Below are 26039 nucleotides of genomic sequence, written 5' to 3'. Positions count from 1 at the left end.
ACACATACAACTTCATTGACAGGAGGATGGCGACACCACACAAGCATGTGTATTTTAATCCCTGAAATTCGACACCATTACAATACATCAAATCATAGACAGTAGTGGAAGACTGTTCTGACTTCAAATTATCATTTATAGGGCATCCAAACGGTTAAAGGTAATGATTACAATTTGAAAGCATCACCAACATTCGCTTTTCTCTCTTTTTATTATCATACCCAACTAATTCATCATTTCACAATGAGAAACATAAAGGGTCACCCATACATAAAAGTCAGCAGCAGGTGTGACCTGCCTGGTCACTTTTGATTACTTAATACACCACAAGATAAATTTTTTTTGTCATTTCACTCAGTAGACTTTTTTCTCTAAATCTTTGACCCTGAACTTTTCATAACCTCATTTTTAATTTTACGATTTATAGGAAAAGTTTTAAAATCTTGCTTTTCCACAATACCTTGGCTTTTAGTAGTATTGAGAAAGAAATGTTCTTTCTCTGAAGCAAATGGGGATACAGTATATCTGTATCTGAAAAGCCATGTCAAATAAATACAGAACTAGCTATTTCACAAGATTTTATGTTAATATCCATTTGAAACACATTTTTATATATTAAAAAAAAACCTTCATTATTTCTTGTTAGCCTGGCACAAGCCGAGTTTACAAGCTGTTGAAAATACTTGCACTAAACTATACTTAGTGTTAATATTGATGCATGCCTTTGAATTTGACAGCACTGAGTGGTATTCTTCATTTTGTCTGTTTGTATACTAGAATTACTACCGGAAGATATACATGTAGTAGTGATATCCTTGACATTTTAGTGTATGTATTATAAATGATGTCACTCATCGAATTAATTATGAATTATTTATATATATCTGATTTGAGAAAATGATGGTGGAATATTCCTCAGTACTTAACATGCAACACTCAGATATTTTCAATCCACAACAATAATTACATCTCAAAAGCATATAAACTTGAGCTTTAATATAGTCATACCCTTTAAAAATGTAACTGACACAGAATCATATATTTTGCAACAGCCAATGACTATTTGACTTCCCCTTTTGCAAAAGGTAATGTATTTTTTGAGTGTTTTCCTGGAATTTGCTTATTCAAAGAATATAAAAAAACCACATTCTAAATAGTGAATTGGGTCATATATTTTTCAGGTTCGGTTACACCTTGAGCAAACTGACCTATGTACAAGGAGGGCAGGCCCAAAACCAATAAGTGCTAATCAAATATCAGAAATAAAAAATGTGCAGTATATGCTGTTGTTTTCTTTCAATAATTTGTTACAATGATCATGTATGAAAATTAAGTACACTCCATAACACAATCTGCTAGTCTCAATCATAATTGGATCAACATCACAAGATGTTTTGTATGACATCAAAACACAAACGTCGTAGTATTGGGGTAAAATACTAAAATCAGCATTTTACAGTTAATTCTGCTGGGCTGTAACAAGAACACTTATTTAGGTCAGTTGCAACATATGTGAAAACTCAAAAAAAACATGGTAAATCTGATTACAAAACATGATTTAAAAATATCCATTTTTCATATGTCAATTGATTCTAGCTGGAAAAGTTATAATAACTCTGTTTTGTTTAACAATCAGAGAAAAGATGAAGCAAAATTGATCAAAATAACAGACATCACACATAGGATGATATTAACTTGAAAATCAGTTTACCATCATTATAACTATCGACAAAAAAAATGACAGGTTATAACCAGTGTGCCCTCTAAGCCAATTTGACGTTCCACTGATGCACACAATTTCTAGTGACATACCAAAATTTGGTGTTTCCCCTATCTCTTAAACTATGTGGGGACTCAAAAGAAATCCCAGTTTTCAAAATTTTGACTCAACAAAATTCGGTTATCATAAGAGGACACACTGGTTATATAGTAACATCTGTTGCAACTCTTCCTATTTCATATTCTGTCAGTCAAAAAATTCCACCAACAAATACATGTATTGTTGTACAAACTGACAAAGCGCAGTAAGTTGACATAGCTTTGAACATCATGTGTACTTTACTTATAGTAAATATACAATGAAATGTACTACTACTACTTGTAATCATCATTTTAGTAAAACTAGGTTGTAGCATTATGACAACGGGAAATAGGTCACCTGATTATCTATCACATGACACTGACTAATCCGGTGTTCTGTTTACTACAAAAAAAAATCTTACTATGGATTTTACTGTAGTATTTAAGTTTGAAAACCACTGAGATTGTTTGCAAACAAATGATTAGTCAAACTGCTGCATGATTTTCAAGATACAATTTGGATGCATCTATACTCAGCAATAGTTTAGATCCTATACGGTATCGTTACACTTTACACCTGGTGGTTTAGTTAGAAACCACGTTGGCATCCAGACTACCTAGCAAGTGACTATATATATGGGTAAGTTTAATTTTGAGCTATGAAATATTTGATCCATTTAATTTGACCATTCCACTGTGAGTCTATTTGTGTACAGTGTATACAATACACATGCGTGTATGGAGTAGGGAGAAGTAGTGGACAGTGTTTATCTACAAATCTACAAATACCTGTGTGTGTGTGTGTGTGTGTGTGTGTGTGTGTGCATGGGGGGGGGGTGACCCATGTTTACCCATGCGAGTACCTATAAGTTGTATGAATAAATGTATGAGTGTGAGTGTACATGTATACATACATACATACATACATACATACATACATACATACATACATACATACATACATACATGTACATACATACATACATACATACATACATACATACATACATACATACATACATACACACACACACATATATACATACATACATACATAAAATGTACATATAAATACGTAGTCACATACACATAATACATACACACATACAGCACCCCCCCACCCACACACACACACACACACATTACATACAATATAAACCCTTTGACTGAGTTGAGTCCAGTTTTCATTTACATGTCATTTTGCATTTGTATGTACATATGTTTGTGTGTATTCATGTATATGTGCAAACATTGATGTTAGGAGGAATGTAACATGTGTATGTATAATGTATGAACACAATTTTAAAATGTATGTGCCAAAAATATTCTGCAAAGCTTTGTTAAGGTTTGGAAATTGGAAACCCTAGAAGCGAACCAAATCTGATAAAAACTGCATAGATTTCCATTTTTATTTATTATTATTATTATTATTATTATTATTTTATTATTATTATTATTATTATCATCATTATTTATTTATTTATTTTTATTTTTATTTTTTTTGGGGGGGTGGGGGTGGCAGGTGGGGGTACATTGTGTCTATCTTTCCCTGGGTTTCACAGTGCTGAGTCAGTGAGTGACATGAACATTTTAGCCTGTCTCGTCACTCTTAACCTTTTTGGGAACAGACCTACACAATGCAAGAGATTCGTAACAATTACAGGGGCCTGTAAGAGCTGACCAAGCTGTTACCATCAATTAAATGTATACCCTTGTCAGTCTATAGCATGCAGGCAGACTGTATAATCAGTGTATGAATATTATGACGTATTAGATATATTACAGGTACTGATATAGCCATAGAATGTATGGTTTATTTTACAGACATTGCAATTTTAGAAATGTCTATAAAAAGCACTCAATATTAAGTCAGATATGTAGCTAGAGTACAGAAACTTTAATCATGTTAATACTGAAATTCAAAACCTTTCTATAATTCTAAAAATAAAACGCTTTTTTTCTTACTATACAGTACTCCTAACTTTCATTGCTGTCATTTCTTAATAAATTTTGCAGTGCTTCAAAAAAAATAGCGAATCAGAAAGGAATAGATGTGATGCACTGGTGGCCTAGTTTTCTCCCGGGGAGTTTTCTGACCTTCTGTGACCTGAGATGTGCATGAAAAAAGCGGGTCTGCAGAATGAACACTCAGTAAACCGTATATTTAACAAGTGTACTGCTATGCAAATAAGTTAACCGCCCTAACAGAGTGATACGATTGCTAACATTTGTTTCGACACCTCTACCGGAAATATTCTACTTTGAACACAAAAGAGCGGAAGGTAGAACGGAAGTTCATTGACTCAAGAGGCTTTATGATAAACTGACTTTGTAAACAAAAACAGCCGCGCATTGGTGTTTTGACTGCTTGTGGATGACCGTTACAAATGTAACGTTACTGATGAACAATGAGTTGCATGTTCCTCAAGTTTTTTATACTCTTCAGAAAATGTTCATGCCAATAAACATCAAATTGAGTTATTAATGTTAAGAATGACTTAACACACATGTATTACATACATAAGAAGGCAAACAACGATAAAATTAAAACGTACCTTTTGTTGATTTTCAGGAACGTTATCCATTTCTGCCGCCATCTTTTTCTTTCCAATGACGCAATATTTTTGTTTACTTTCTAAAAGTCATCAATGGTGGCGTACAGAGATTGGAGATTTCAAAGTCCAATAGCTGAAAAACTCGGGTTTTTTACACTCAAAAAATAGTACTTGCCAGATGTATGCCACCTTAAGCAGGGATAAGGCAAATAACGTTCAACAATATCGTCACAAGGTGTTGCTTCTGGTGAAAAAATAGATGAAAATTACCATAACCTGTCGTATGCTGGCGTTTTATAACATTCAAATTTAACCTCTGACCGACATGCGCTGTTTTCCCCTGTGACAACTTTGTCTAAAAATGGCAGCGCCCAGATTATAAAGTACAACCTGACGATTTCCCCCTCAAATGATGCGTTATGGCAAGTTATAATGGCGAAATTGTAAGTAGGAGACATTTCTTTATATTTATTTCTAGTCGTTAATCCCAAAGAATCTACATAAATACTGTTTGATGGAGATGAATTGTACAATGGCGTCGTTGTCGTGTTTATAGAGTTCGATATTTCCTCGGTCATTGTGCCGTGGAATGAGTCTAGACATAGAGTTGGAAACATAAAATATGTGGAGTAATGAAATATGGCAAAATTCCAACTAAACATTTAAATTGCCCATGTACTACGTTTCACGTGGAATTTGATTCACCAACACCGGCAACACGTCAGTAATGTCGCTAACCCACCCACAGTGACGGAAAAAAACATTTTATAGTTTCCGCTTAGTGTATTTGCAGATCAGGTCACCCATCATTAAAAAAAAACACAGATCGCTGAAACCAGCACATCCGCTACATAATTTGACAAACCATTTAAGAAAAATTCGATATGGGTACGAAACGAAAGTATTACATGTATTTCCAATTTCATTTACGACCTTTTTCTAGTTCACGATGTGAGAGATCACTTTGAGTCTGACTACATGATATATGATGTATTGTGGTCGCCATGTACGTACTTTACTTAGAACAAGAAAAAAGAAAAAATTTAATAAAGACTTCTTTTTTTGTATCAGTGTCTTGTTTAGCTTAAAGTCAGAGAGGTTTGCTGTATTTTAACAGGAAACTTTTGCCTTTGTGTATGGTGTGTTAAAAGCACATGTTTTGTGGTAAGCAAAGATTATGAGATAACTTCACGTTTTTTACATCTCAGAACTAACTTTTTATTAAATTAAAAAATCCTTAAGATTCAAGCGTGAAATATAATAATTAACCAAGAGAAACTGGTTGTTTCGTAGTTTTTGTTTTGTGTTTGAGCTGACAAGGTGTGGCTGATTCCTTTATATAGTAATCATTGAATGAAAACCTTGCAATTGTATGAAATAACAAGAGAGAGAAATGAAGAAGAGAACCTCTATTTCCAAATAAGCTTACTTTTTGTTGGGGGGTGGGGGGGGGGGAGTAAAATATACTCTTTTTTGTGGACTAACACATGGCAGCAGTAGTAGCATTGTGTGGTCTGAAGTAACAAAGCATCTTCAACAACTGACATTGATATAAAATCTCAAGGCCTTAGTCACACTGTCATCATGTGTGTGGTCGGTAATTGCAAAAATGTTACACCTGCCAAAAAAAATAATAATAATAATAATAATAACGATAATGACTAAAATGGAAAAAGTAAAAACAGATTGTGAATAAACTTTGAAATATTTAGAATCAACCATTGACAAGATGAGGCTTGACAGTTGTGAAAAAAAAAGCCGGTAACAGCAAGATGAGCATGTGCAACTCAAGGTCACATGTATACAAAGAAGCTTTATTGAAATTCTTATGATGGGCTATTTCCTTGTTACTATACAGGCATGGCAGTCTGAATGAAAATTCCACATTTTTGTCTCTGTGTGGGACCAAGCCCTTTGGGTTGGTGATTGCTACCGCTACAATAGTCTTGATTTGATTATTCCAATCTAAAAAAAAAATGAAATGGTTTGGTATGCATGAAAGTGATTTATTCTACAAGACAAATTTACATTATGGCTGGTAATGGGGAAGACAAAGAGAATGATAGAAATTTGAATTTTCAAAGAATATTTTCTGTTTTTTGTTGTTGTATAAAATCTTTTTATTTTGACTAGAGGATATCGTTACAGAGTAATTTTCTTTGAACGTTTCATAAAACAAATCGTTGAATTATCACAGTAGTTTTCTTGGAAAATTTCATAAACAGATTGTTGTCACAACTCAGAACTACATATTTTCAAAAGCTCTATATGTCTTCTGTGTTTTAAATTATGTTCTTTTTCAATTAATTGCTTTATGATAATTGCCTTTAATAATTAACCTTATGTTTCTCATGATAACAAATTTTAAAAATTATGTGTCGGTCAGTCAGTTAAAAATGAAAAAAAGTGAATGATAAAGTAATTGTATGTGAACATGTTGAATTACTTACAAATGACAATTAATTGAAGTCAGTAGGAAACTGAACCAATAAAAAAAAGACAATCAATGTTACGAATTTCAGCAATAAACAATTTTTGCTCAGATATATGCTCATGGTGTCCCATCTTATTATCAGTGATGTAGCTTTTTTCTATTCCTGCCATCGAGGTTGTCAATTTTTGTTTCCCCCCACCCCCCTAGATTGAAGAAATATAGCGTTATTCGAGTCTGATTTCTGATTTCTTTCTATCTTCACTAAATTGTGATGTGTAGATAGAATATACAATGCTTCAAAATGAACTCAGGAAATTCCAATTCGTGACTGACACCACAAACTGGGGGTGGACTTGATCAGTTGCTAGGCAATTATTTTCATCAAATTTCTATTTATGTACTGTGTTTTTATTAAATGGCAGTAATTAGGTAAAAATTACCTATGTCCCCAGTCATTTTCATGGGGGCTGCCCACCAAAACTATGATACAATTTACAGGAAATTATGGCAGTTTTACCAAATTTTTCCCTTTCTGTTAGCAGGGTACCCGAACCTTACAAGCAGAAATTCTGGTGTACTACAATATCTTGTGTTGATATTGTTTTTGTCAGTGTTTTTTTTTTCTAGATGTAAAAAAATAAAATTAAAATAAAACATTATTGTTATTATATAATATTAATTATATTTTTATGGTTATATTGGCCTTAAGCGATTCATAATGAATGATGAATTTACAAAATACAAGGCCAGAGTAAAATGTGCACAGGTGTACGTATGAGTTGCTAATGTTACACCGAATGAATCATTCAAATAGTTCTGAGTAATGAGTGACTAGGCTACTAGCTAGTCGAGTTCACAGCACCTGGTGTTAGCTGACTTGTTTGGCAGTGTGTTTGAGTCGATGGATGTAAACTGTACATGCATTTGAGGAGTTCGGCTACTGCTAGCTTGGCTTCCTGTACTATACAAGTGTACATGAATGGATGTACATGTACCAAGCGTGTGAGTTGACCAAGGACACAGTTGAGGCTGTATATTATAAAGTTCAGCACACAAACTGAGTGACAGTGTCTATGTTGCGAGGTAAAGCATATATATATATATAGCTGAATGATCCAGCATATGGTTGTACTTTTCTTCAGCAACATCAAGGAACTTATATTTCAGGTATTTATGTTTTATTCATTTGGTGACATTCCTCGGAGATAGATGAAGATAACTTCAATTTGCAGCAAGTAACCTCAAGATGCAAAAATCAGAAATCAATCAGTAAATCAATCAATCAATCAATCAATCAATCAATCAATACATAAATAAATAAGTAAATAAGTAAATAGATAGATAGATGAATAAATAGATAAATAAGTGAAGATGCAATGATTGTAACAATAATGTGGATATTCTACTTTGCTACACCAATACAAACATCGCCCAAACCACTTCTGTAATGGCAGTAGTCACACAGGGGGATAATATGATACAGAGATGTAAGTTTAAATTGATTTGCCACCCTATGCCCCCCTCTTTTCCTCTATACTGTTACATACATGTACTTGTTACCAGGGTTTCAGTTATGTGGTATGATACTGTAAACCTAGATATTTTTGCTAGGAAAAAATGTTGCGGTTTTACAGTCTTCAGCTAGTTCTCAAACACTATTTTTAACTAATTACCAGATAGGTACATTGTGTTCATGTACAAGAAGACACAGTGTAGTCACTTTTGATTTTTGTGTTTTTGTTTTCTAGCAAAATTAGCTAAAATAAGTCTCTAGCGAAAATTTCCAGGTTTACAGTATACTGTTAAGATATTTATTTTGGTGCATGAAAAATTTGGCAGAATGGCAATTTAGGACGTACGTGTACATGTAAATTTAGTTTGGCATACAGTGTGTTTGGAAAGCAGACAACTATACATTCTTTGTAATATGTATAACTCGTCTGGTCAGCTCGACATCATTCAGTCCAACTGTCGGTGACACCATGGAAGTGACACCCTTCACAACAGCTGAATATAGAAATATCCCAACTCAAGTATGCATGTTAGTGGGTCAAATTTCTGCAGAAGAAGCTATTTGCAGCTAGTAAAAGGAAAGCCAGTGCCCCAAAACATACGACTATAGACTAGTAAATGGTGATTTTCTGCCTTGTTGTTATGAGCTGAACAGAGTTGTCAAAAGTACTTACAAAAACTTCCAAATCATCGACAAACACTGAAAGGTGTCAGACATATATTTAACTGTGCTAAAACTTAATGTCACCTTTTGATGTGTCTAGTCTCTTTGTTGTCTGTCTATTGTTGTCTGTGTGCTATGTTTTTATTGTGATGACATTGTACATGTACATGTAGGTGTCAATGAACTCTTAATCATCATGTTGTTTTGATACTTTTTCTGGATTGTCTGTCAACTGTCAAGAACACACCATTCAGTATGTCCACAAAGAGTGTCTCTGAAGTCACTTTGTTTCTTGTAAACACACCAAAATTTGATGTTTATGATTATTTTGTTACTACATGGTGACTCACAAGGAAATCTATTTCGTTATCATGATGGACCTGAAATAAACATACCTATCCTTTAATTAGATGGCAATCTGATCTCCAGCCAACTTGTATGAAATCATTTCTTTTTTCGTACCAAGTCCATAGTCTGTCATACATGTAGAGAGTAGCAAATCAGTAACATAACAAAGGCATTAAATCATCCAGCCGAGATCCTTTGCACTGACAGATTTCAACTCCCCTCCACAGATGCCTTGGAATAATGCTGACAGTTTTGTATTCAAACGTAAAATTAGATTTTGATTTCATACAGCGACAGTTCAACCATACCTAGATACATCCAATTATGAAATCCATCTTCTCGAGATTGGCCCACCCTGTCTGTTGATACAGATTCATATTTTATACATAATGTGATGACACCACTGATGGCAGATGATGTAGCAAGTAGATTTAAAACCCAGTATACTATTAGTAAGATTTTGTGCCCGTTTTCTGGGTGACGCTTCACTAAAGTAAAATATTGAAAGCTTAAATCTACTAAGTGTCTGTGGACATGAGCTGAAATCTACCAGCATGAAAGATCTAGGTTGTATATCACCCAAGCACTACCCTCACTTTGTCAAACAATTTTCAAAATTCAGTCATTTGCAAGTGCTATGAATTGTATAAAGCATCATCAACTTTTTTTAGCCCCCAACAGGTGCCACCTGGAGTCACCCTAAACAGGAAATAACCAATCAGCAACAATGTAGTAATTGGACCCCTCCAAAAAAAATTTCAATTAAAGAAGGTTTTGAGATATTTGGAAATTACACAGTTGAATACTCTAGTAATATAGCAAATTCTTTTGTTAGATTCCTGGAAGAGGCTCCCTGTGAGGAGTGAAAAGATAGATATACATGATGACACCACAGTCTTGATCATCTTTCAAACTCATTACTTGGCTCTCATTATGTTAAACAACAGGATACAACTTTTAGCTGTAGTTGGACTTCACTGAGCTTATCATCTAGTTCAACTTTACCGCGCTTCTCATCAAAACATTTATCAAATTGTCCGATAAATGTTATTTCTTTTTCATTCATGTAATCTTCTAAGTCTTCACTCCTACTTAAATTTGTACATACAATATCTGCTTGTTTGTTGACCTTGATGCAAGTAGCATCAAAACAAGTTGTCAGTCTGTCTCCTACCTCAGCATGTCACTGCATGTGAGCTGTGATTACGCCAGTGCTGATTGGTCAGTTGACCTGGTCACAAGATCAGTATTGTTTATGCAAATTGTAATATGAATGGGTTGTATCGTCTGATTGGTCAGTTGGAGCAGTCATGTGATCAATCTTGTTTATGCAAATTGAATTGAATATGACTAGTCAGTATCATCTGCCCAATTGGTTAGCCGTAAAATCAACCTCCAGATATTAAATGTTGTGGTATACATGCTGTTTTCTATTGTTGTCAGTGTTTTTATATATATTTTTTACATATCTTTTTAGTCTACTCAGTGTAGTAATTAACTGATAATATGATCTGAAAGGCCATCCATACACTCTCTTCTTCAAATTACGTATGTGTTAGATCTGCTAAAAGGTAGGTACTATCTTGTACAAAAAGGAGTATTTCATTTTGAAAATATTTAATTTTTAATGGAGACAGTTTTGTGCAAAAAAAAAGTCTTTTAATTTAACTTTGGCCAGAGTGTTGAAAAACTGATTCCATTCAATATTTGTTATATTAATTGGAATAGAAATATCACAAGAAAATATATTTCTGAGAAAAAAAGTGTATTCAGTCACAGTAGTCATTGTAGGTAGATATTACATACATATTTGTAAGTTCAAGCACAGCCGTATGTGTATAAATGCATGTGCTCAGTAAAGTACATTCATAGGTTGAGCATTGCAGATGTATTTTAAAATTAAATAAAGAGATTTTAATTTGTGTTCATCCAGAACAAAGTCATTAATTTCATACTTTTAATTTAGCAATTTTTTTCTATATTGATATCGAGTATAAAAGATTAGATTCCATCGTTAGTGTCCTACCTGGTCATAAGTCATTATATTGAAAGACATGTACAGTACATTATGTATGGACATGATGTACATTGGTGACAAACCCCAATGTTTTTTTTCATATTCAAATATCATATTGTACATGTAAATCTGTGATGCCGTTAATATCATTTTAGTGATGTAATCTGATACTATGTTGAATAAATATTTCATATTATTGTTAATATGAAATATTTATTCAACATATTATTGTTGTTGGATAAACTAATGCCATAGTACTGTAAAATCTATGTACCTCATATTGTGATTGTACATGTATAGACTGACAATACATGTTGAATTCAGTCCTGCTTGCAGACAGAGTAAGACTGTGTATAGATTGTAAATGAAGCCTGCTCTTGTTTGCGACATTATCACCACTGACACCAGACAACAAGCCCCATCTGTTCTGTTAATACTTATCGGCTGACAAGTACCTATAGCCCAATCGGTTGTGTTTATTTGTATACTGTATTGGTACATGGTCAGTCTAGTCTAGTCAAGCCCAATGCTGTTCTGTTAATTTTATGAGGAATCTCAGTCCCTCTATCACAACCAATGACTGTCTGTTGTTATCTGTTACATCATCAACAGACAGCTATATTGTTGCCTAGTGTTCATCCCTTTCATAACCTTGTCCTTGAGAACAATTACCATGATCAGATTATTGGATGTGTGACTGTATGGAGCTAGCTGTTATGTGTCATGTTCATCCATGCATGCATACATACGTACGTACGTACGTACGTACGTACGTACGTACGTACGTACATACATACATACATACATACATACATACATACATACATACATACATACATACATACATACAATGTACATACATACATACATACATACATACATACATACATACATACATACATACATACATACATACATACATACATACAATGTCCTATGTACAATGTACCTCCAGGTCTATGGGTACAGTGTATACATTGCAGGACATTATGACAGTTGGCTGTACTGCCTATATCTGTATGCCACTTATAATGCAAGTAACTAAAATTTGCCAGTAAACCAACATCATTCCTTTTAAACATCTCCAGACATGCATCATGTAAATTGTACTGCATGACATGCATGGCATACAGATGCCCACTCTGTTGACTTGCAGTAAAGCCAGCAAATGGTCAGTTTGACAAAGCTTGTCAACCTGAACAGGTGAAATGTTACTTGTAAGTAATTAGAACTCTTGGTCATGGTACAAGAACCAATTCATTACTGTGTAGTGTAGGAAAACATTTAATTTTTGATTCCCTCACACTTTCATGAACAAAGACACACTACATTGCAATGTAACAGACCAAGAATTTGTAAAATTTGTACCTATTTAAAGGTCTCAGGTGGTGGGTGGGGGGATGGGGTCACTTTGTTTTTTGGCAAAAAGTGTAAATATACATTTTATATACTAGCATAATTATTTCTGCCTCATTTCTGAAATTCCATGCACTGTCTAATGAGTATCTGCAGCATTAAAATACTGTTGCATACATAATGTACATTTTGTATCAATATCATATGTAGTGAGTGGGTAGCTCATGCATGGAGACATGTACCATCCTAGCCTCCCACATGTGGGTGGATCAAATGGATGGGTGGGTGTATGGATGTACTTGTACAGATGGATTTATTTTAATAGTAGCAATACCTGAATGAACGTCAGTTCCATGATTGATATCATGAGAGCTTCACTTGTAAATTGTTAGTTGTATTAATACTTGGAGTGGGACATACACAGTACAGTACTCAAGATCATGCAGAGAAAACTCACTCTGCATGCTCTGGTTCAAAATACAGCAGCAGTGTGGGTGAGGATTGCCGATTTTATACTTATTTTGATACATTGATAGTAGCTATAACAGTGGTGCTATAAAACGTATATTTTATGTTTGAGAACAGTTCAGAACTTTCATGAAAACTTTAAATTCTTCTGCAATTCAACTCGTTACTTGAAATTGACTTTTACCACGTATTGGTGCATCATCATACATGTAGAAACAACAATTTTTTTTATTTCATGGTCAACATCATGGCTTCCACTCCATATGATATGCATGCATTATTATTATTATTATAGTACTTTTAAAGGAATGCATGTGAATGAGTCGATCTTCATGTTTTAATTTGACTCTCTACTATGAGGTACAATGCTATTACAGGTATGCAAATGTACATTTGTATCCAGTAATGATGTATGTTTACTTTGCTATAAAACCATGGATTTACCGACATTATCAAATTACAAGTTACTATTAGCCCTGCCCCCACATGGATGGTTTGAAAGTCAGAGTTCTCTTGTCCTCACATGCACTGACTAAAACTGATTTGAACCAATTTTAGTTGAATCGATTCCATACCACCTTGGGGGTGTTTTCTAACCCATTCAAAGTAAATGAGTTCGAAACTGATTCAAAAAGCAAAAGGGAGTCAATTCAAATTCACAGAAATTTTCTCCTGGGGACAGAAGCCAATTTTTGAACCGATTTAACTGAATTGATTCTGTTTGATTTGGTTTTGAATCAATTCATGTGGGGACAGGGTTGTTGATCGTATTCAATCATGTAATTCTCGGCTATAGCGCTTTATGAGAAAATAAAACAGTTATCCAGGGATTTTTATAGAAGACAAATTTTAAGAGTGCCAATGTGGCAAGCAAATAGTAATAAAGAAATTTTTGTAATTAATGTACTGTAATTTTGAAAATTCCGCAAAATATTTCAAACTGTACTGGTACGTTTAATGTCATAAAAAGCATGTCGGAGCTACAAAAGTAACATTTGTTGTTGATTATTGATTCATGAAAAAAGATATCAACAGGTTAAAGGCCAGGATTTCATTCCCTTGTTCTGGTATTAATATTATCTTATCAGTGGAGCTGTAATGATTACATTGGATTATTCTTTTGTCATGTGGACTGAATGCAGACCAATTGCTTTGGTATTCGGTGCGGACATTGCTTAGGGCATTTAGATAGGAAGTGGTGTGATTTTTGGTTGAGATGTTCTGTGCAATGGGTACATGTTACATGTAGATGAAGGATTACTCATGACATGGTGATTCTGTCAGTGATATGTAAATTAGGTATAAATATGTGTTTAAGTGAAAAAATCTTCAATTACAAAACTACTTGGCAGTTTGGGCTGAAATTTAATGGGGATGCATTTGAAGATGTGTAGATAGATGAACACTAGCCCTAACAACCATGACCACACCCTTAGCAACAGCCAAATGCCAGTATGTTTTGCAAAGATAACAACATTGTTGGGTGGGCAAGTGAAGAAACTTGTATTGTACACCCAGACAGAAACAGTACTGGATCACACATGGCTAAACATATTTGTGTATATGTAGCTGTACACATATTGTAATATGGTATATCCAGTCAAATAGATTTTTGAGTCCGCACCTCTAAGATCAGTGACCTAACGCGGTAACGATTTCAACATGTTATTCAGTGTATGTTGTAATGGATGAAATCTACCTGTAATCAACAACATGTACAAAGTCTAATCAGTGGTGTCATTATAATTTTCGATGACTGCATTGTATTGTTGGATGTCTGATTGGGAAAAAATAATACTCCAGTTAGACATTACACAGTTTTAAATATTTTTGATTTCCGAATCCATCTTCGTGAAAGTACACTATATATTTTGATGAACTCATAAAATTAGTTATGTTTTTGTCAAAATTGTAATATATATATATATATATATATATATATATATATATATATATATATATATATATATATATATATATATATATATATATATATATATATATATATATATATATATATATATATATATATATATATATATATATATATATATATATATATATATATATATATATATATATATATATATATATATATATATATATATATATGTAGATCAGCAACAAATCATAAATAAAGGTGATTCAAAAAATTCCATTTTAGTTTTCATTTTCAAATGTTGTGTAATAATGTAAATTGAATGTGTCAAGATACAGGTAGAATACATTGACCCTTTGCTCTGTACTGTTTATGGATTGATGTGCTTGACTGAATGTGCAGGATTAGAATTCTGGATAAGTACTTAAAAGGTTGTACGTTGAACTGATCAACCACATTCTTTCTCTGTCTGACTTTATTTGAGAAACAAAGGTAAGGTTGACTGTCTTCCTCTACTTTAGGAGCTTAGGAAAGTCATTTCTATCAACCCTGCATCGTGCCATCTCTCTAAACTACATGTATAAAAGAGCTATGAAATGTGCAAAAACAAACAAACAGCGTTATTTGGTATTTGTCGTACTTCATAATCATAGATTTATTTTCTACGTGTTATTAAAAGGTAAAGTACAATTTTGTTCATGCCTGTACAAGAAATCTATCAAAAATGTTATTGTACCAAATACAAGCATAATGAAGCATTTCTTGTAAACAAATCAAAGTAAACAAAATATTAGGGTTTTTTTAAAAGGGGAATGCTGAATTTATTTTTAAGTAATTCACAAATACAATTTTTTTTTTTTTTTGGCATCAATGTAAAAGAAGGGATATTGTTTAAATTTATGTAATTTATAACTAATTGATGCTTGTGTTTTCTTCATAAATTATGCTACATATGTAAAAAGCAAGTTTAACATACAGATCGTAAATGTTGTCGACACCTATGTATCCCTTCTAAAAAAAAATTGGCCATACATATACAAATACATGGATATAGGTTTCAACAAAACATAGAAAATCCTTACAATATACATGTTCCTATATGAAAGCTTGTAATATATTAAATCTTCGGGCTGCAAATTTACAGAATTAGATGTTCTGCATGCTGTTGTTAACACCCAGTACATTTCAGTGTACATGCACTAGTATGGTAATAATGATTGTATGTAGATGTATTAAACAGGAAATGAAATTTAAAAAAAAAAAAAATGATAAAAAAAACTGATAAAAAATTCAAGAACATTTGAAAGGTGTCTACACATATACATGTATGTATGTGTTTTGATGCCATCAGGTTTATTTTTTTCATATCTGAAAAATAATTGCAATATCGTCTATGATTTTTCCCCAAGACTTCCAGACAGGGTATGATTTCACATTAAACCTTATTTTACGGTGTGAGTCTGTTGGACTAGAAACCCTATACTAGAAGCTTTATTAGATTTTGGTGTTAGACTTAAAAATTAGCTTAGTGAAACTGAATAGACATCATAGATTATTAGATTTCAGTTGATGGTGTTGGAACAGAAAAACAGTTTCAAATAACAGACTGTTTATCACTAGACACCAGAACTGAACATGATGTGTGTGTACATGTATGTTGCGTAGATTTGAAATGTCCAATGTACTATAAGAGGTTGGTATGTGAGTATTGTTCTAAAGTTTAGAAACAACAACAGCGAGGGAATGGGGTGGTGTTTTTTTTTTAAGTTTGGGAACCTCAACAACATGGAGGGTGGGAGATGGGGGGAGGGAGTCATAAGTTAGGACTCTCTTCTGCGTCTCCCAACAAGGTGTTGTGGTTTGTAAACCTTAGCAAAGAGGAAGGAATTGGGGAAATTTGGATTGCAAATTTCAACAAGGAAGAATGAGTAAGGGAACTTCTAAGGTTGGAAACTTCAATAACAAGGAGGGGTAATGAGGAGGAGGAGGAGAGGGTTCTAGGCTTTGGAACCTTACATTTTTGTCAACTAGTAGAGGGAAGGCCCTCAGGTAGATTTTACCTCTCTTTACTTGCACATGTACTCTCCTAGTAAAACATTGAATTAATATCATGTTTTTAAGTTTATACAATGTACAAATACTGAGGTATCTTCATTTCCTAAACTTACAAAAACGTAAAGAATTGAAGAAAATTTATAGCAATTTCCCAACCTCTCATCAGAAACACAGCAAAATCTTCGTCTTCTTTTTTTATGCTGCAAAAGAAAAACTTCACTATGTATATAAGTACACATGTACATGTAGTCTCATCAATATATGTGTATAGGATGAACTGAACAAATAAAGTCTTGACAGGCACTTGAGACTCTCTATACCCAAGTAGATAGATTTGTCACTGTGTTTCTTTTTATACCAAGGATTGTTAGCAGAGTAGTGACCATGCGCAGATATTTTGATGTAAACCCTGTAAAGATGTCACTATAAGTGACTTTATTTTGAGTAAAAGTTGTCATTGTGAAGTAAATGTGAACAATCTGTGTCTGTGAATCTGGACTGAAATGTTCATCGTCGTAATCGAATCACTCAGTCTTTAGCGTATGGTTAACGTGAGTGCAAATAACAATGAATCTGTCACTGGTTTTACCGTCAGGAATGCTGCTACATTTGTTGTGAACATGTACATGTACCTTGTGTACAGCTGCATTCAGGTTTCAATAGTTGTTTTCTTACTGTCACAGTGTATCATAGACATATTTTTTGATAGCAAAATCATTTCTTTCAAAATCTTTCATTTTTGTCTGAGCTCAATGTCATACAGAGTGTACAGTAAGCCGACAATCCCACCTTTCTGATTCAGGTAAATTTCACCAGTGTATGTGGTTTACTGAAAAATCTGAAGCTATAAAAATGAATGTACGGACTAGGAGTTATAACGAAAGAGTGGGTGTGATGGGATGACATTTTTGTGATTCAGCTAATCACATCCAACCACTTGATGGACAGAAAGAGATTAGCTGTGCTGGAGTGTGTACATGTAGCTAATATCAATTTTGATTTCGTCATGATTTTTTTTTGAAAGTAGAAGTCTGTAGATAAGTACTAAAGCAGTTTTTGAAATGTTGAAAGATGAAGGAAATGCAAATATAAAACTGTAGCTGTTTATTTTTTGATGCCTACTAAAAAAGGCTGGTAAAATGTTCAAAGATGAAGTGCATAAATGTACATGTATTGTATATCGGGGTTATTTTCATTGCTAACGCCACTCTTGCTGATATCCCTGGCTTTGTAGTATAAAGTTGTAGTTTTCAGTATATATATATCCCTGACACATGGAATACATTTGTATACTGTAATATGTGGATTTTTGTCTGGTTTGATGGTTTGTTTAAGGTGAAATTTCTGTGGTCCTCACCAGATGTATTATCGTGATAATTTCTTTGAAATGTACACACTTTTATTCGTTTGCATCTGGTGAATAAATCAATTCAAATTCAAATTCAAATGGCTTCAATTGTGGTTTGTCTTCACACATTTTTGCAAAAATAAATCGTCTATAATACTAGTGTACAACAATTTACATTTATGATGTTAAAATAACAGTCTTTACATCAGTTCTCACATCATCAGTATATCCATGTATAAATACACCAGACGACAAACTGTTACGGGTGAAATGTTTTAATTATGGTTTGTTTTCCAAGACTTTTTTTTTTTTGTAGCACTTTTGATTTTTCAAAACCATGATCTTATCTTACCTTATCTTATCTTTGTGGCTTCTTTCATGTAGGTAGACAAGATAACACCAGCAATAACAAAACAAGTACCTCAAGCCAGTGGCACTAAAGTAGATAGTATGGACTCCAAGCCTGGCAGACTTAATAGCAGTAGTACTACAACAACCAGCAACGTATCTCAAGAGCAAACCTCATCAAAGGCACAATCTTCATCTTCATCAACGTCATCATCTTCATCATCGTCATCGTCATCAACGTCACCATCACAACAAACAAACATGCAGCAACAACAACAACAACCACAGCAAATCAGGAAGAAGAAAGTTAGCGACTTTAAATTTGGAAAAATAATCGGGGAGGGATCCTACTCTGAGGTTAGTGTTACATATATGTTACATGTTTGAGTTTTTTTTTAGTACAACCGAACTAATTATTTTGAAATCATCTTACTCAAAATGTTCCCAGAAATAGTTTTGTTGTTTTTCAGAGTGTCTAGATGATAAAGTCGTCAATGCAAGATGATGTGAGCAATGTTATCATGTGTAATGGAGGTGTGGAAATCTGCATGATTGTACATTTTGTCGAAACAAAATGAACTAATGCGCCACCATGCAGGCATCACAACACTGGCACCAGTATGTCTGCATCTAGTTACAGTGTGTTTACATGGTTTATTTCATTCAGACAAAATGTAGCAAGAACTTGCTATCTTTAGAGTGTAGAATGTACAGTTTTGTATTGATTTCTAGGTGGTTGTATCAAATAGCACCATTGAAGACTAACCTGCAATATTACTTTGTCAAAATAAAATGGAGCAATTGTGAGTTACAAAGATACCCCTTGCCCGCCCTTATGTTCAATAATGGAAATAGACTGTGTTTTGATGTATGTACATGTATGTACTCACAGGTGCAGTGAAGTATAATTAGATTAAACTCTATTGATAATATCAAGTTATGTAATCATCTAATTGGATTCTATTTTTGGCATCAATTATCAATTATATGGGTTCTGGGTAGTTTGATTTGAATCTATTCACAAATAACATTGTGTTACATTAATGGAAATAGAGCTCTCGGCTACATTGTAACTAAGATACATGTAGGCACAACTGAAATTGTAATGTGAAATGCTGGTAGTCACAGTAGGGTGGCATTGCTGATGACTTGTGCTATCTCACAGTGTACATTTTTGAGGACTTCCAGTGTTTATACTGTCTTGATTACAAGGTGATTAGTAATTTAGTATATATACTTACATGTAACAAAGACACCACTATCATCCACTTGTGTAATCTACCACATTGAACAACAACAGTTTTAGTTTGTGTTTACATCTATCTTAGTAACTGAAATCTCGGTTTCCATAGTAGTATTTAGCTTTGAAGACAGGTAAGAGGTGCAAGCTGTACCAGTGCGCATGTCCTCATCTCTAATTTGACATGCCACGGTCAAACAGTTGAAATACGGACACATCAATTGTTGATGAGTCCTATCCCATACTACTGTATATACTATACTATACTAACTATGCTATATAGTGAATCACAAGAAAACCCAGGTCCTACATGTGTTTTCGATGCCAACAAAAAACAACAACATTGTCTTTTGTTAGAGGACACACTTGTCGTCACCTGAGGTCCCAGTTTGAATGAATAAAGTATGCATACACAGCCTGTCTACTGACTGAATCTGTGACTGCTACTCATTCAGAATAGTGAATGATGATTAGACTAATACCCAATACACACTAAAAATGTATTTGATACAAAATTTTAGTTGACACACACTGATAAGAAATGCTTAAATATGTATCAAGGGGGTTGGTAACTCAGCCTGTGATGTTAGAATTTATCGGTAACTAATAAATTCTGTCATAACTTGAGTTTTGTATCAAATCTGAACAGTGTGTGAGAGCCCTGCTATTTGGTAAACATGGTTTATATGAAGTTTGGAAGAATTTTACGTAAAACAAAAGTAACCACCAAAAAAAGATATTAGGTGTTTTTGCTAAGGATGTTATGAAATGTAAATTGGTAAGATGTACCTGACTTCCTCAGTCACTTTACAGGGGTTTCCAAACACATTTATGCAACAGTGTTCGGGAAACTATACCATGTTGACGTAATTTCACCCTCTCTGTTACAAGGGTTCCTCGGCTTATTAAGAAACGATGTGATAAAGTTTCAGGCTTGTGTGCACCTTTAAAGAATGTCAAAAGAAATTTGGATACACCCTTCTCATGCAGAAAGGAATTATGGTGATTTTAGTAATTCAATAAAATTGAGGAAAGTAAAGTGAAAGTAAACTCCATGTAGGAGTCAAGCCCACATAGAAAATGTAGCCTGAATTCTTAGTATAGAGTGCTTTTTAGGTCAATTCTCATGTGTGTTTTTTAGTAATTTGATGTCTATTAGTAGTATACATTTATGTATGTGAAGCAAATTTTATAATTCGATTACATTGTGGAATTACCAAGTAATACATGTACTTTATATCAATTCAGGTGTGTGCTGCTAGTAGTTCAGTTGTGTACTGTACTCCTAGTGCTACATGAATGTTTGTGTTTTGTTTTGACTACCTGTGAATCAACTCAAAATGTTAGTGCCATGCACCATATTGGGAACAGGTGTACTTTTGTGTGTGTCTAGTGTCTGGCTTTGCAATGTATTGCAGGTCAATAAAATGTCAGTATCTGCAGCTTATAGGGTTGACCATCTGTTAGTGTTAGTGGATGATGAACACGTATATCTTCAGCTCAGTTCAGATTTTATAGTGTTATAATGTAGGTCTGAAAACCAGTTTTCTGGCAGAGTTAAAGAAAACGTTAGTCAAGAACAAATGGATAATTCTTAATATGTTTCAATTAATAACGTAACACTATGAAGAACCTGGGATTGAAACGTTGGCCTTTAAACACCATGCATGGTTTTCAGAGTAAACATTATACCAGTAGATATAATGTCATTTGTATACAAAATGTACTTTGTAACTCTCAAATTCAAAATTCCCACCCAAGTACACACCTTTTGATTCCAGACATGGATATTCAAATGTTATGACTTGCTGGCTAATTGCTATTCTTTTCATGGTTTATTTAAAATGACAGGTTGTATTGGCAACAGAAGTATCAACCCGCAAGGAATATGCAAGTAAGTGCAAATGTTTTAAATATGTATCTTAATATAAAGTACATGGACATGTCTCATCTGTAATTTGTTAAAAGAATGATAATAGGTATTCAGTGATGTATCTCGTTTTGTCTTTCATGCGAATGTGATAGCTGCCATATTGTATATCCGTTTTAGTTTGTAGTTTTCTGAATATTTTTTTGCCAAAATAAAATCAATCAATCAAAAAAAATCAATGTGTGAGCTGAAACACCAAGTGCTGTTTACGATATATTGAAATGTAGGTTAAAGATAGTAATGAAAATTTCTACTCGCAGAGTCAGAAATTTTTTTTGGAAGCGAATTCCAAAATGTTGGTGACGTCTCATTAGCATTGTCAGGGGTGGAGTACAATGCTGACATTGCTGATGAGATGGCAGTGAAAATTTGGGGATTTGCTTCCAAGAAATTTTCTGACTCTCTGTGAGTAGGAATTTTCATTCCTTTAAGTTTGAATCCAGAGTCCATGAACGTTCATTCTTGCGTAGGTTAAACATAATTGGCACTAGTCTATTTAGACAGTCTGTTTTTTTGTATTTTATTTTTTGCATGTGTCAAGGGAATTTACAATAACTCTACACACATTGGCTGTCTTATCAGAGATGAATGAAAGCAGAGTGATCAAAAATTAATTTATTAGAAATTAAATTAGAGATATCAATCAAGTTGAGTAAGCCTAGGTAAACTGCAACACACTTTCCATTGAAATTCAGGGCTCAAAATTAGTAGTATACCAGGGTATATAAACTACTGGATATCGTATCTAGACTATCACATTTGTAAGTTGGTGGTCTGTTAGACTAATGGAAATCATTAGAAAATTTAAAGCAGATAAAATCTGACTCCCTGTGTAGAAGGTAAAATTGATCCTCGAAAACAGTTCTCATCTGACAGATGTTACCATTTCATGTTTTGGGACTTTCTGATTACAAAGTCAGGTTTACTATTGATCTGAGATGCAGTAACAAGGTAATTGTAAGACTTGACAGATTGGTTTGTGCAGTGTATAAAGTCTTGACATGTCAAGTAATTTCGCAATTTCTGTTTTCTGTTTCAGTTAAAATTCTTGAGAAGAGGCACATTTTAAAAGAAAAGAAAGAAAAATATGTTCATCGAGAAAAAGAAGTACTCAATAAACTTTACACTAATCCATTCTTCGTCAAACTTTACTTTACATTTCAAGATTCCAACAAATTATGTATCCTTTGCAAATCACTTATAGCTGCAGATTTTCAGAACGATTTGTGGGAATTGTATAGGTGCAGTGCTGTAGGATTGGTAAAGTTGTATGTGTCTGTGTGTCTGTCTGTGTCCGTGTCTGTGTCTGTGTATGTGTATGTGTATGTGTCTGTGTATGTGTGTGTATTTATGTCTATATGTGAACATGTATGTCTGTCTGTGTGTGTTTGCATATCTGCTTCTAAGTTTATTTGTGTGTGTGTGTGTGTGTGTGTGTGTGTGTGTGTCTGTCTTTCTGTCTAGATAAATACCAGACCAATAACATATACATTTGGTTCGGTGTGAGCATGTCTTGTTGAAAAATTGTTCAAATCAAAATAATTGCAGTAAGGGTTCTTAACAACAAGAACATGATATAGTTGTCATTGCAACTGCAAACAAAAATTTACCCCTCATATAGTAACAACATGGTCTTCACTGATCTAAGTGTGTGTGTGTGTGCGTGCGTGTGCATGCATGCATGCGTGTGTGTGCATGCGCACGCGTGTGTGAGGTGTTGATAATGGTATGTGTATTGTGCCAGATAGGATGGGGTAAAAGGTTGATGGTAAGTATGGTAAGTAAGGTGCAAATGTTGTAATTGTAGGCATGGACATTTTACAAACAGGTCATAAATTAATGCTGTGTTTTATAAAACTACATGTTGTAGTGAATACAATGATGCAAACACAAAGCAACTAATATATTTGCAATCTTTTTTGTAAGTGTAGTAGTGTGTGTGGTACGTTCGGCAATCTGTTCTGCATTTACATTTACTGTTTGGTTTGTCTATTTCTGTTCATTTCAAAACATCTGTTTTAACTGTAGTTCAGGAATTGTTTGTACAAATCATTACGTCCAATATGTTTATACCTTTGGTAAACTCTTTGTGTACATTTACCTCACCAACTTTATTACAAGTTTGACAAGCAAATCACGGATTACAACATATAAATGAATAGCATTAATTAAAAATTAGTGATGGTGAACAAATTTGAATATTTAAAGTAAATGTAGATAAACAGATGAAATTTACCTTGCAAAAAGAATATGTTATGTAGTATTAGTGGTTAGCTTTCCATGTATAGAAATTGCATAATTGACAACCAAAATGATAGCAATTGTAGTCTTAATTTAATACCCAGACTCTCACCGCTGGGGCTCTGCCTCCGGCACCTCCCAATCCCAGGAGAGAGTCTGAGGAAACCGAATCCCAACTCGCCCACACTGGAACTATCTCCTAGAGCAGTGCATCCTGGGGAATACTTTACATCCAACATTACAGGCTGAATGATTTAGGTATGTTTGTGACAGGTTGTCAGTTGTCAAGTGACTGATATACCGGTATGTTAATTACAACAAACCGGCCTCGTAACGCCCGTTTTTCATGACTTGGAAGAAATGTACTGTGTGACTTCTAGCGGGGTAGTTGGAATCTTGTTTCCCCAGGACTCTCACCTGGGGAGGTCTCATCAACAGAGCCCCCAGCAGTGACAGTCTGGGTAACCGAGACGATAACAGTTGTGGCAAAACTAGAATGAATGTGACAGAAAATGAATGGTTTAAATTAGAAGTGAAAAAATAAAGAGATATTATACTAATAAAACCAAACTCACTAGAAAGATTTGTCACTAGCCTGGTCTAGTCCCAAGACAGTATTGTTACAATTTACACCTTCACTCACAGTATAGTCAAAGTCATTACTCTAGAAGTCCTGATGTATTTGTATTTGGATGCCAACGTGTACCCCTACCCCATATCACATAATAACAATATTGTCCCACCAAAGATATATGTGACAAAGACATGAATACTGATGTGAAATTAGAATCACAGCGATTTTGAAACAAAGAAATGAAATGGAAATTACCAATAAGAGATGCTTTGTCTATTTCCCCCACCCAAAATCACAGGGGCTTTGAACCAAAAAATATATAAAAAGATACACAAATAAAATAAGAGGTACAAATGAAGACAGTGGAGGGGTATGTCTATCCCCCCCCCCCACCCAAAATCACTTGGTTTTTGAAACCCCCCAAAAAAAATTAATAAAAATATACACATAATAAAATGAAAACGTACAAATGAAGGAAGATATCTTTATTTCCTCACCCAAAATCACTTGACTTTTGAAACCCCCAACCCCCCCCCCCCCCCCCCCACAAAAAAAAAAAAAAAACTATCAAAAGAGATAGTATGAAATGTACAAATGAGGGAAGATATGTCTTATTTCCCCCACTCAAAATTACATTCCTTTTGAACTTAAAAATAACAAAAAAGAAATACACAAACGGGGGAAAATATGTCTATTTTCCCCTTTTCAATGTTATGGCTATTTAACAAAATAAATAAAATGATATGCATAATGAAATGAATCACACAAACAAAGGAAGATGTGTCTATTTCCCTCACTCAAAATTACAGGGCTTTTGCAAACATAAACAAAATAAAAGATACACATAATAAAATGAAATGCACAAATGAGGGAAAATATGTCTATTGCCACTACCCAAATCATTGGTGCTTTAGAAGAAAACAAAGAGTTAGATAAGTAAAAATGAAATTGACAAACAAAACAAGGGCTGCCTTTAACAATATTAAAGTGGCCATACCGATGAGGATTGGGGTATTTATTTGAGATTTTTAATTCGTAAAATAATTGTATCGTGGCTTCCTACTTGAAATATCAAAGTGAAACAACATGACAAAGTCTGTGTTTGTAACTCCATACATTGCAAAAAGCTAAAAAATGTGTAAAAGGTTTGTTGTTGTATGTACACTAACAAAGATTTTACACAATTATTAATCTTTGGCACTTTATTGAGTTACAAACAAGGCAAGTAGGAAGCCATGATTATGTTATAAATTAAAAAATTCAGAATAAA

General features: G+C 33.8%; 2 protein-coding genes across 3 annotated transcripts in view; one reads left to right on the top strand and one right to left on the bottom strand.

Annotated features, from left to right (window-relative positions):
- LOC144435160 (ADP-ribosylation factor-like protein 6-interacting protein 1) overlaps positions 1–4631 on the bottom strand; it is a 54282-nt gene extending 49651 nt beyond the window's left edge. For both annotated transcript variants that reach the window (XR_013480883.1, XM_078123728.1), the window contains exon 1: positions 4356–4631. Coding sequence is in view for 1 of the 2 variants with exons in the window: in XM_078123728.1 (XP_077979854.1) it covers positions 4356–4397 (42 nt within the window). In the remaining variant the exon portion in view is untranslated. The remainder of the gene's footprint in view (positions 1–4355) is intronic.
- A 49-nt stretch (positions 4632–4680) lies between these two features.
- The window catches only part of LOC144435929 (3-phosphoinositide-dependent protein kinase 1-like), a 37657-nt gene continuing 16298 nt past the window's right edge, over positions 4681–26039 (top strand). Inside the window, exons 1-4 of the mRNA XM_078124571.1 lie at positions 4681–4798; positions 18821–19141; positions 21876–21918; positions 22994–23134. Of these exons, the coding sequence (XP_077980697.1) occupies positions 4775–4798; positions 18821–19141; positions 21876–21918; positions 22994–23134 (529 nt within the window). The 5' untranslated portion in view covers positions 4681–4774. The remainder of the gene's footprint in view (positions 4799–18820; positions 19142–21875; positions 21919–22993; positions 23135–26039) is intronic.

Source organism: Glandiceps talaboti, chromosome 5 (assembly GCF_964340395.1).
Source record: "Glandiceps talaboti chromosome 5, keGlaTala1.1, whole genome shotgun sequence".
NCBI classification, from domain to species: Eukaryota; Metazoa; Hemichordata; class Enteropneusta; family Spengelidae; genus Glandiceps; species Glandiceps talaboti.
This window is presented reverse-complemented; position numbering and strand designations above follow the sequence as displayed.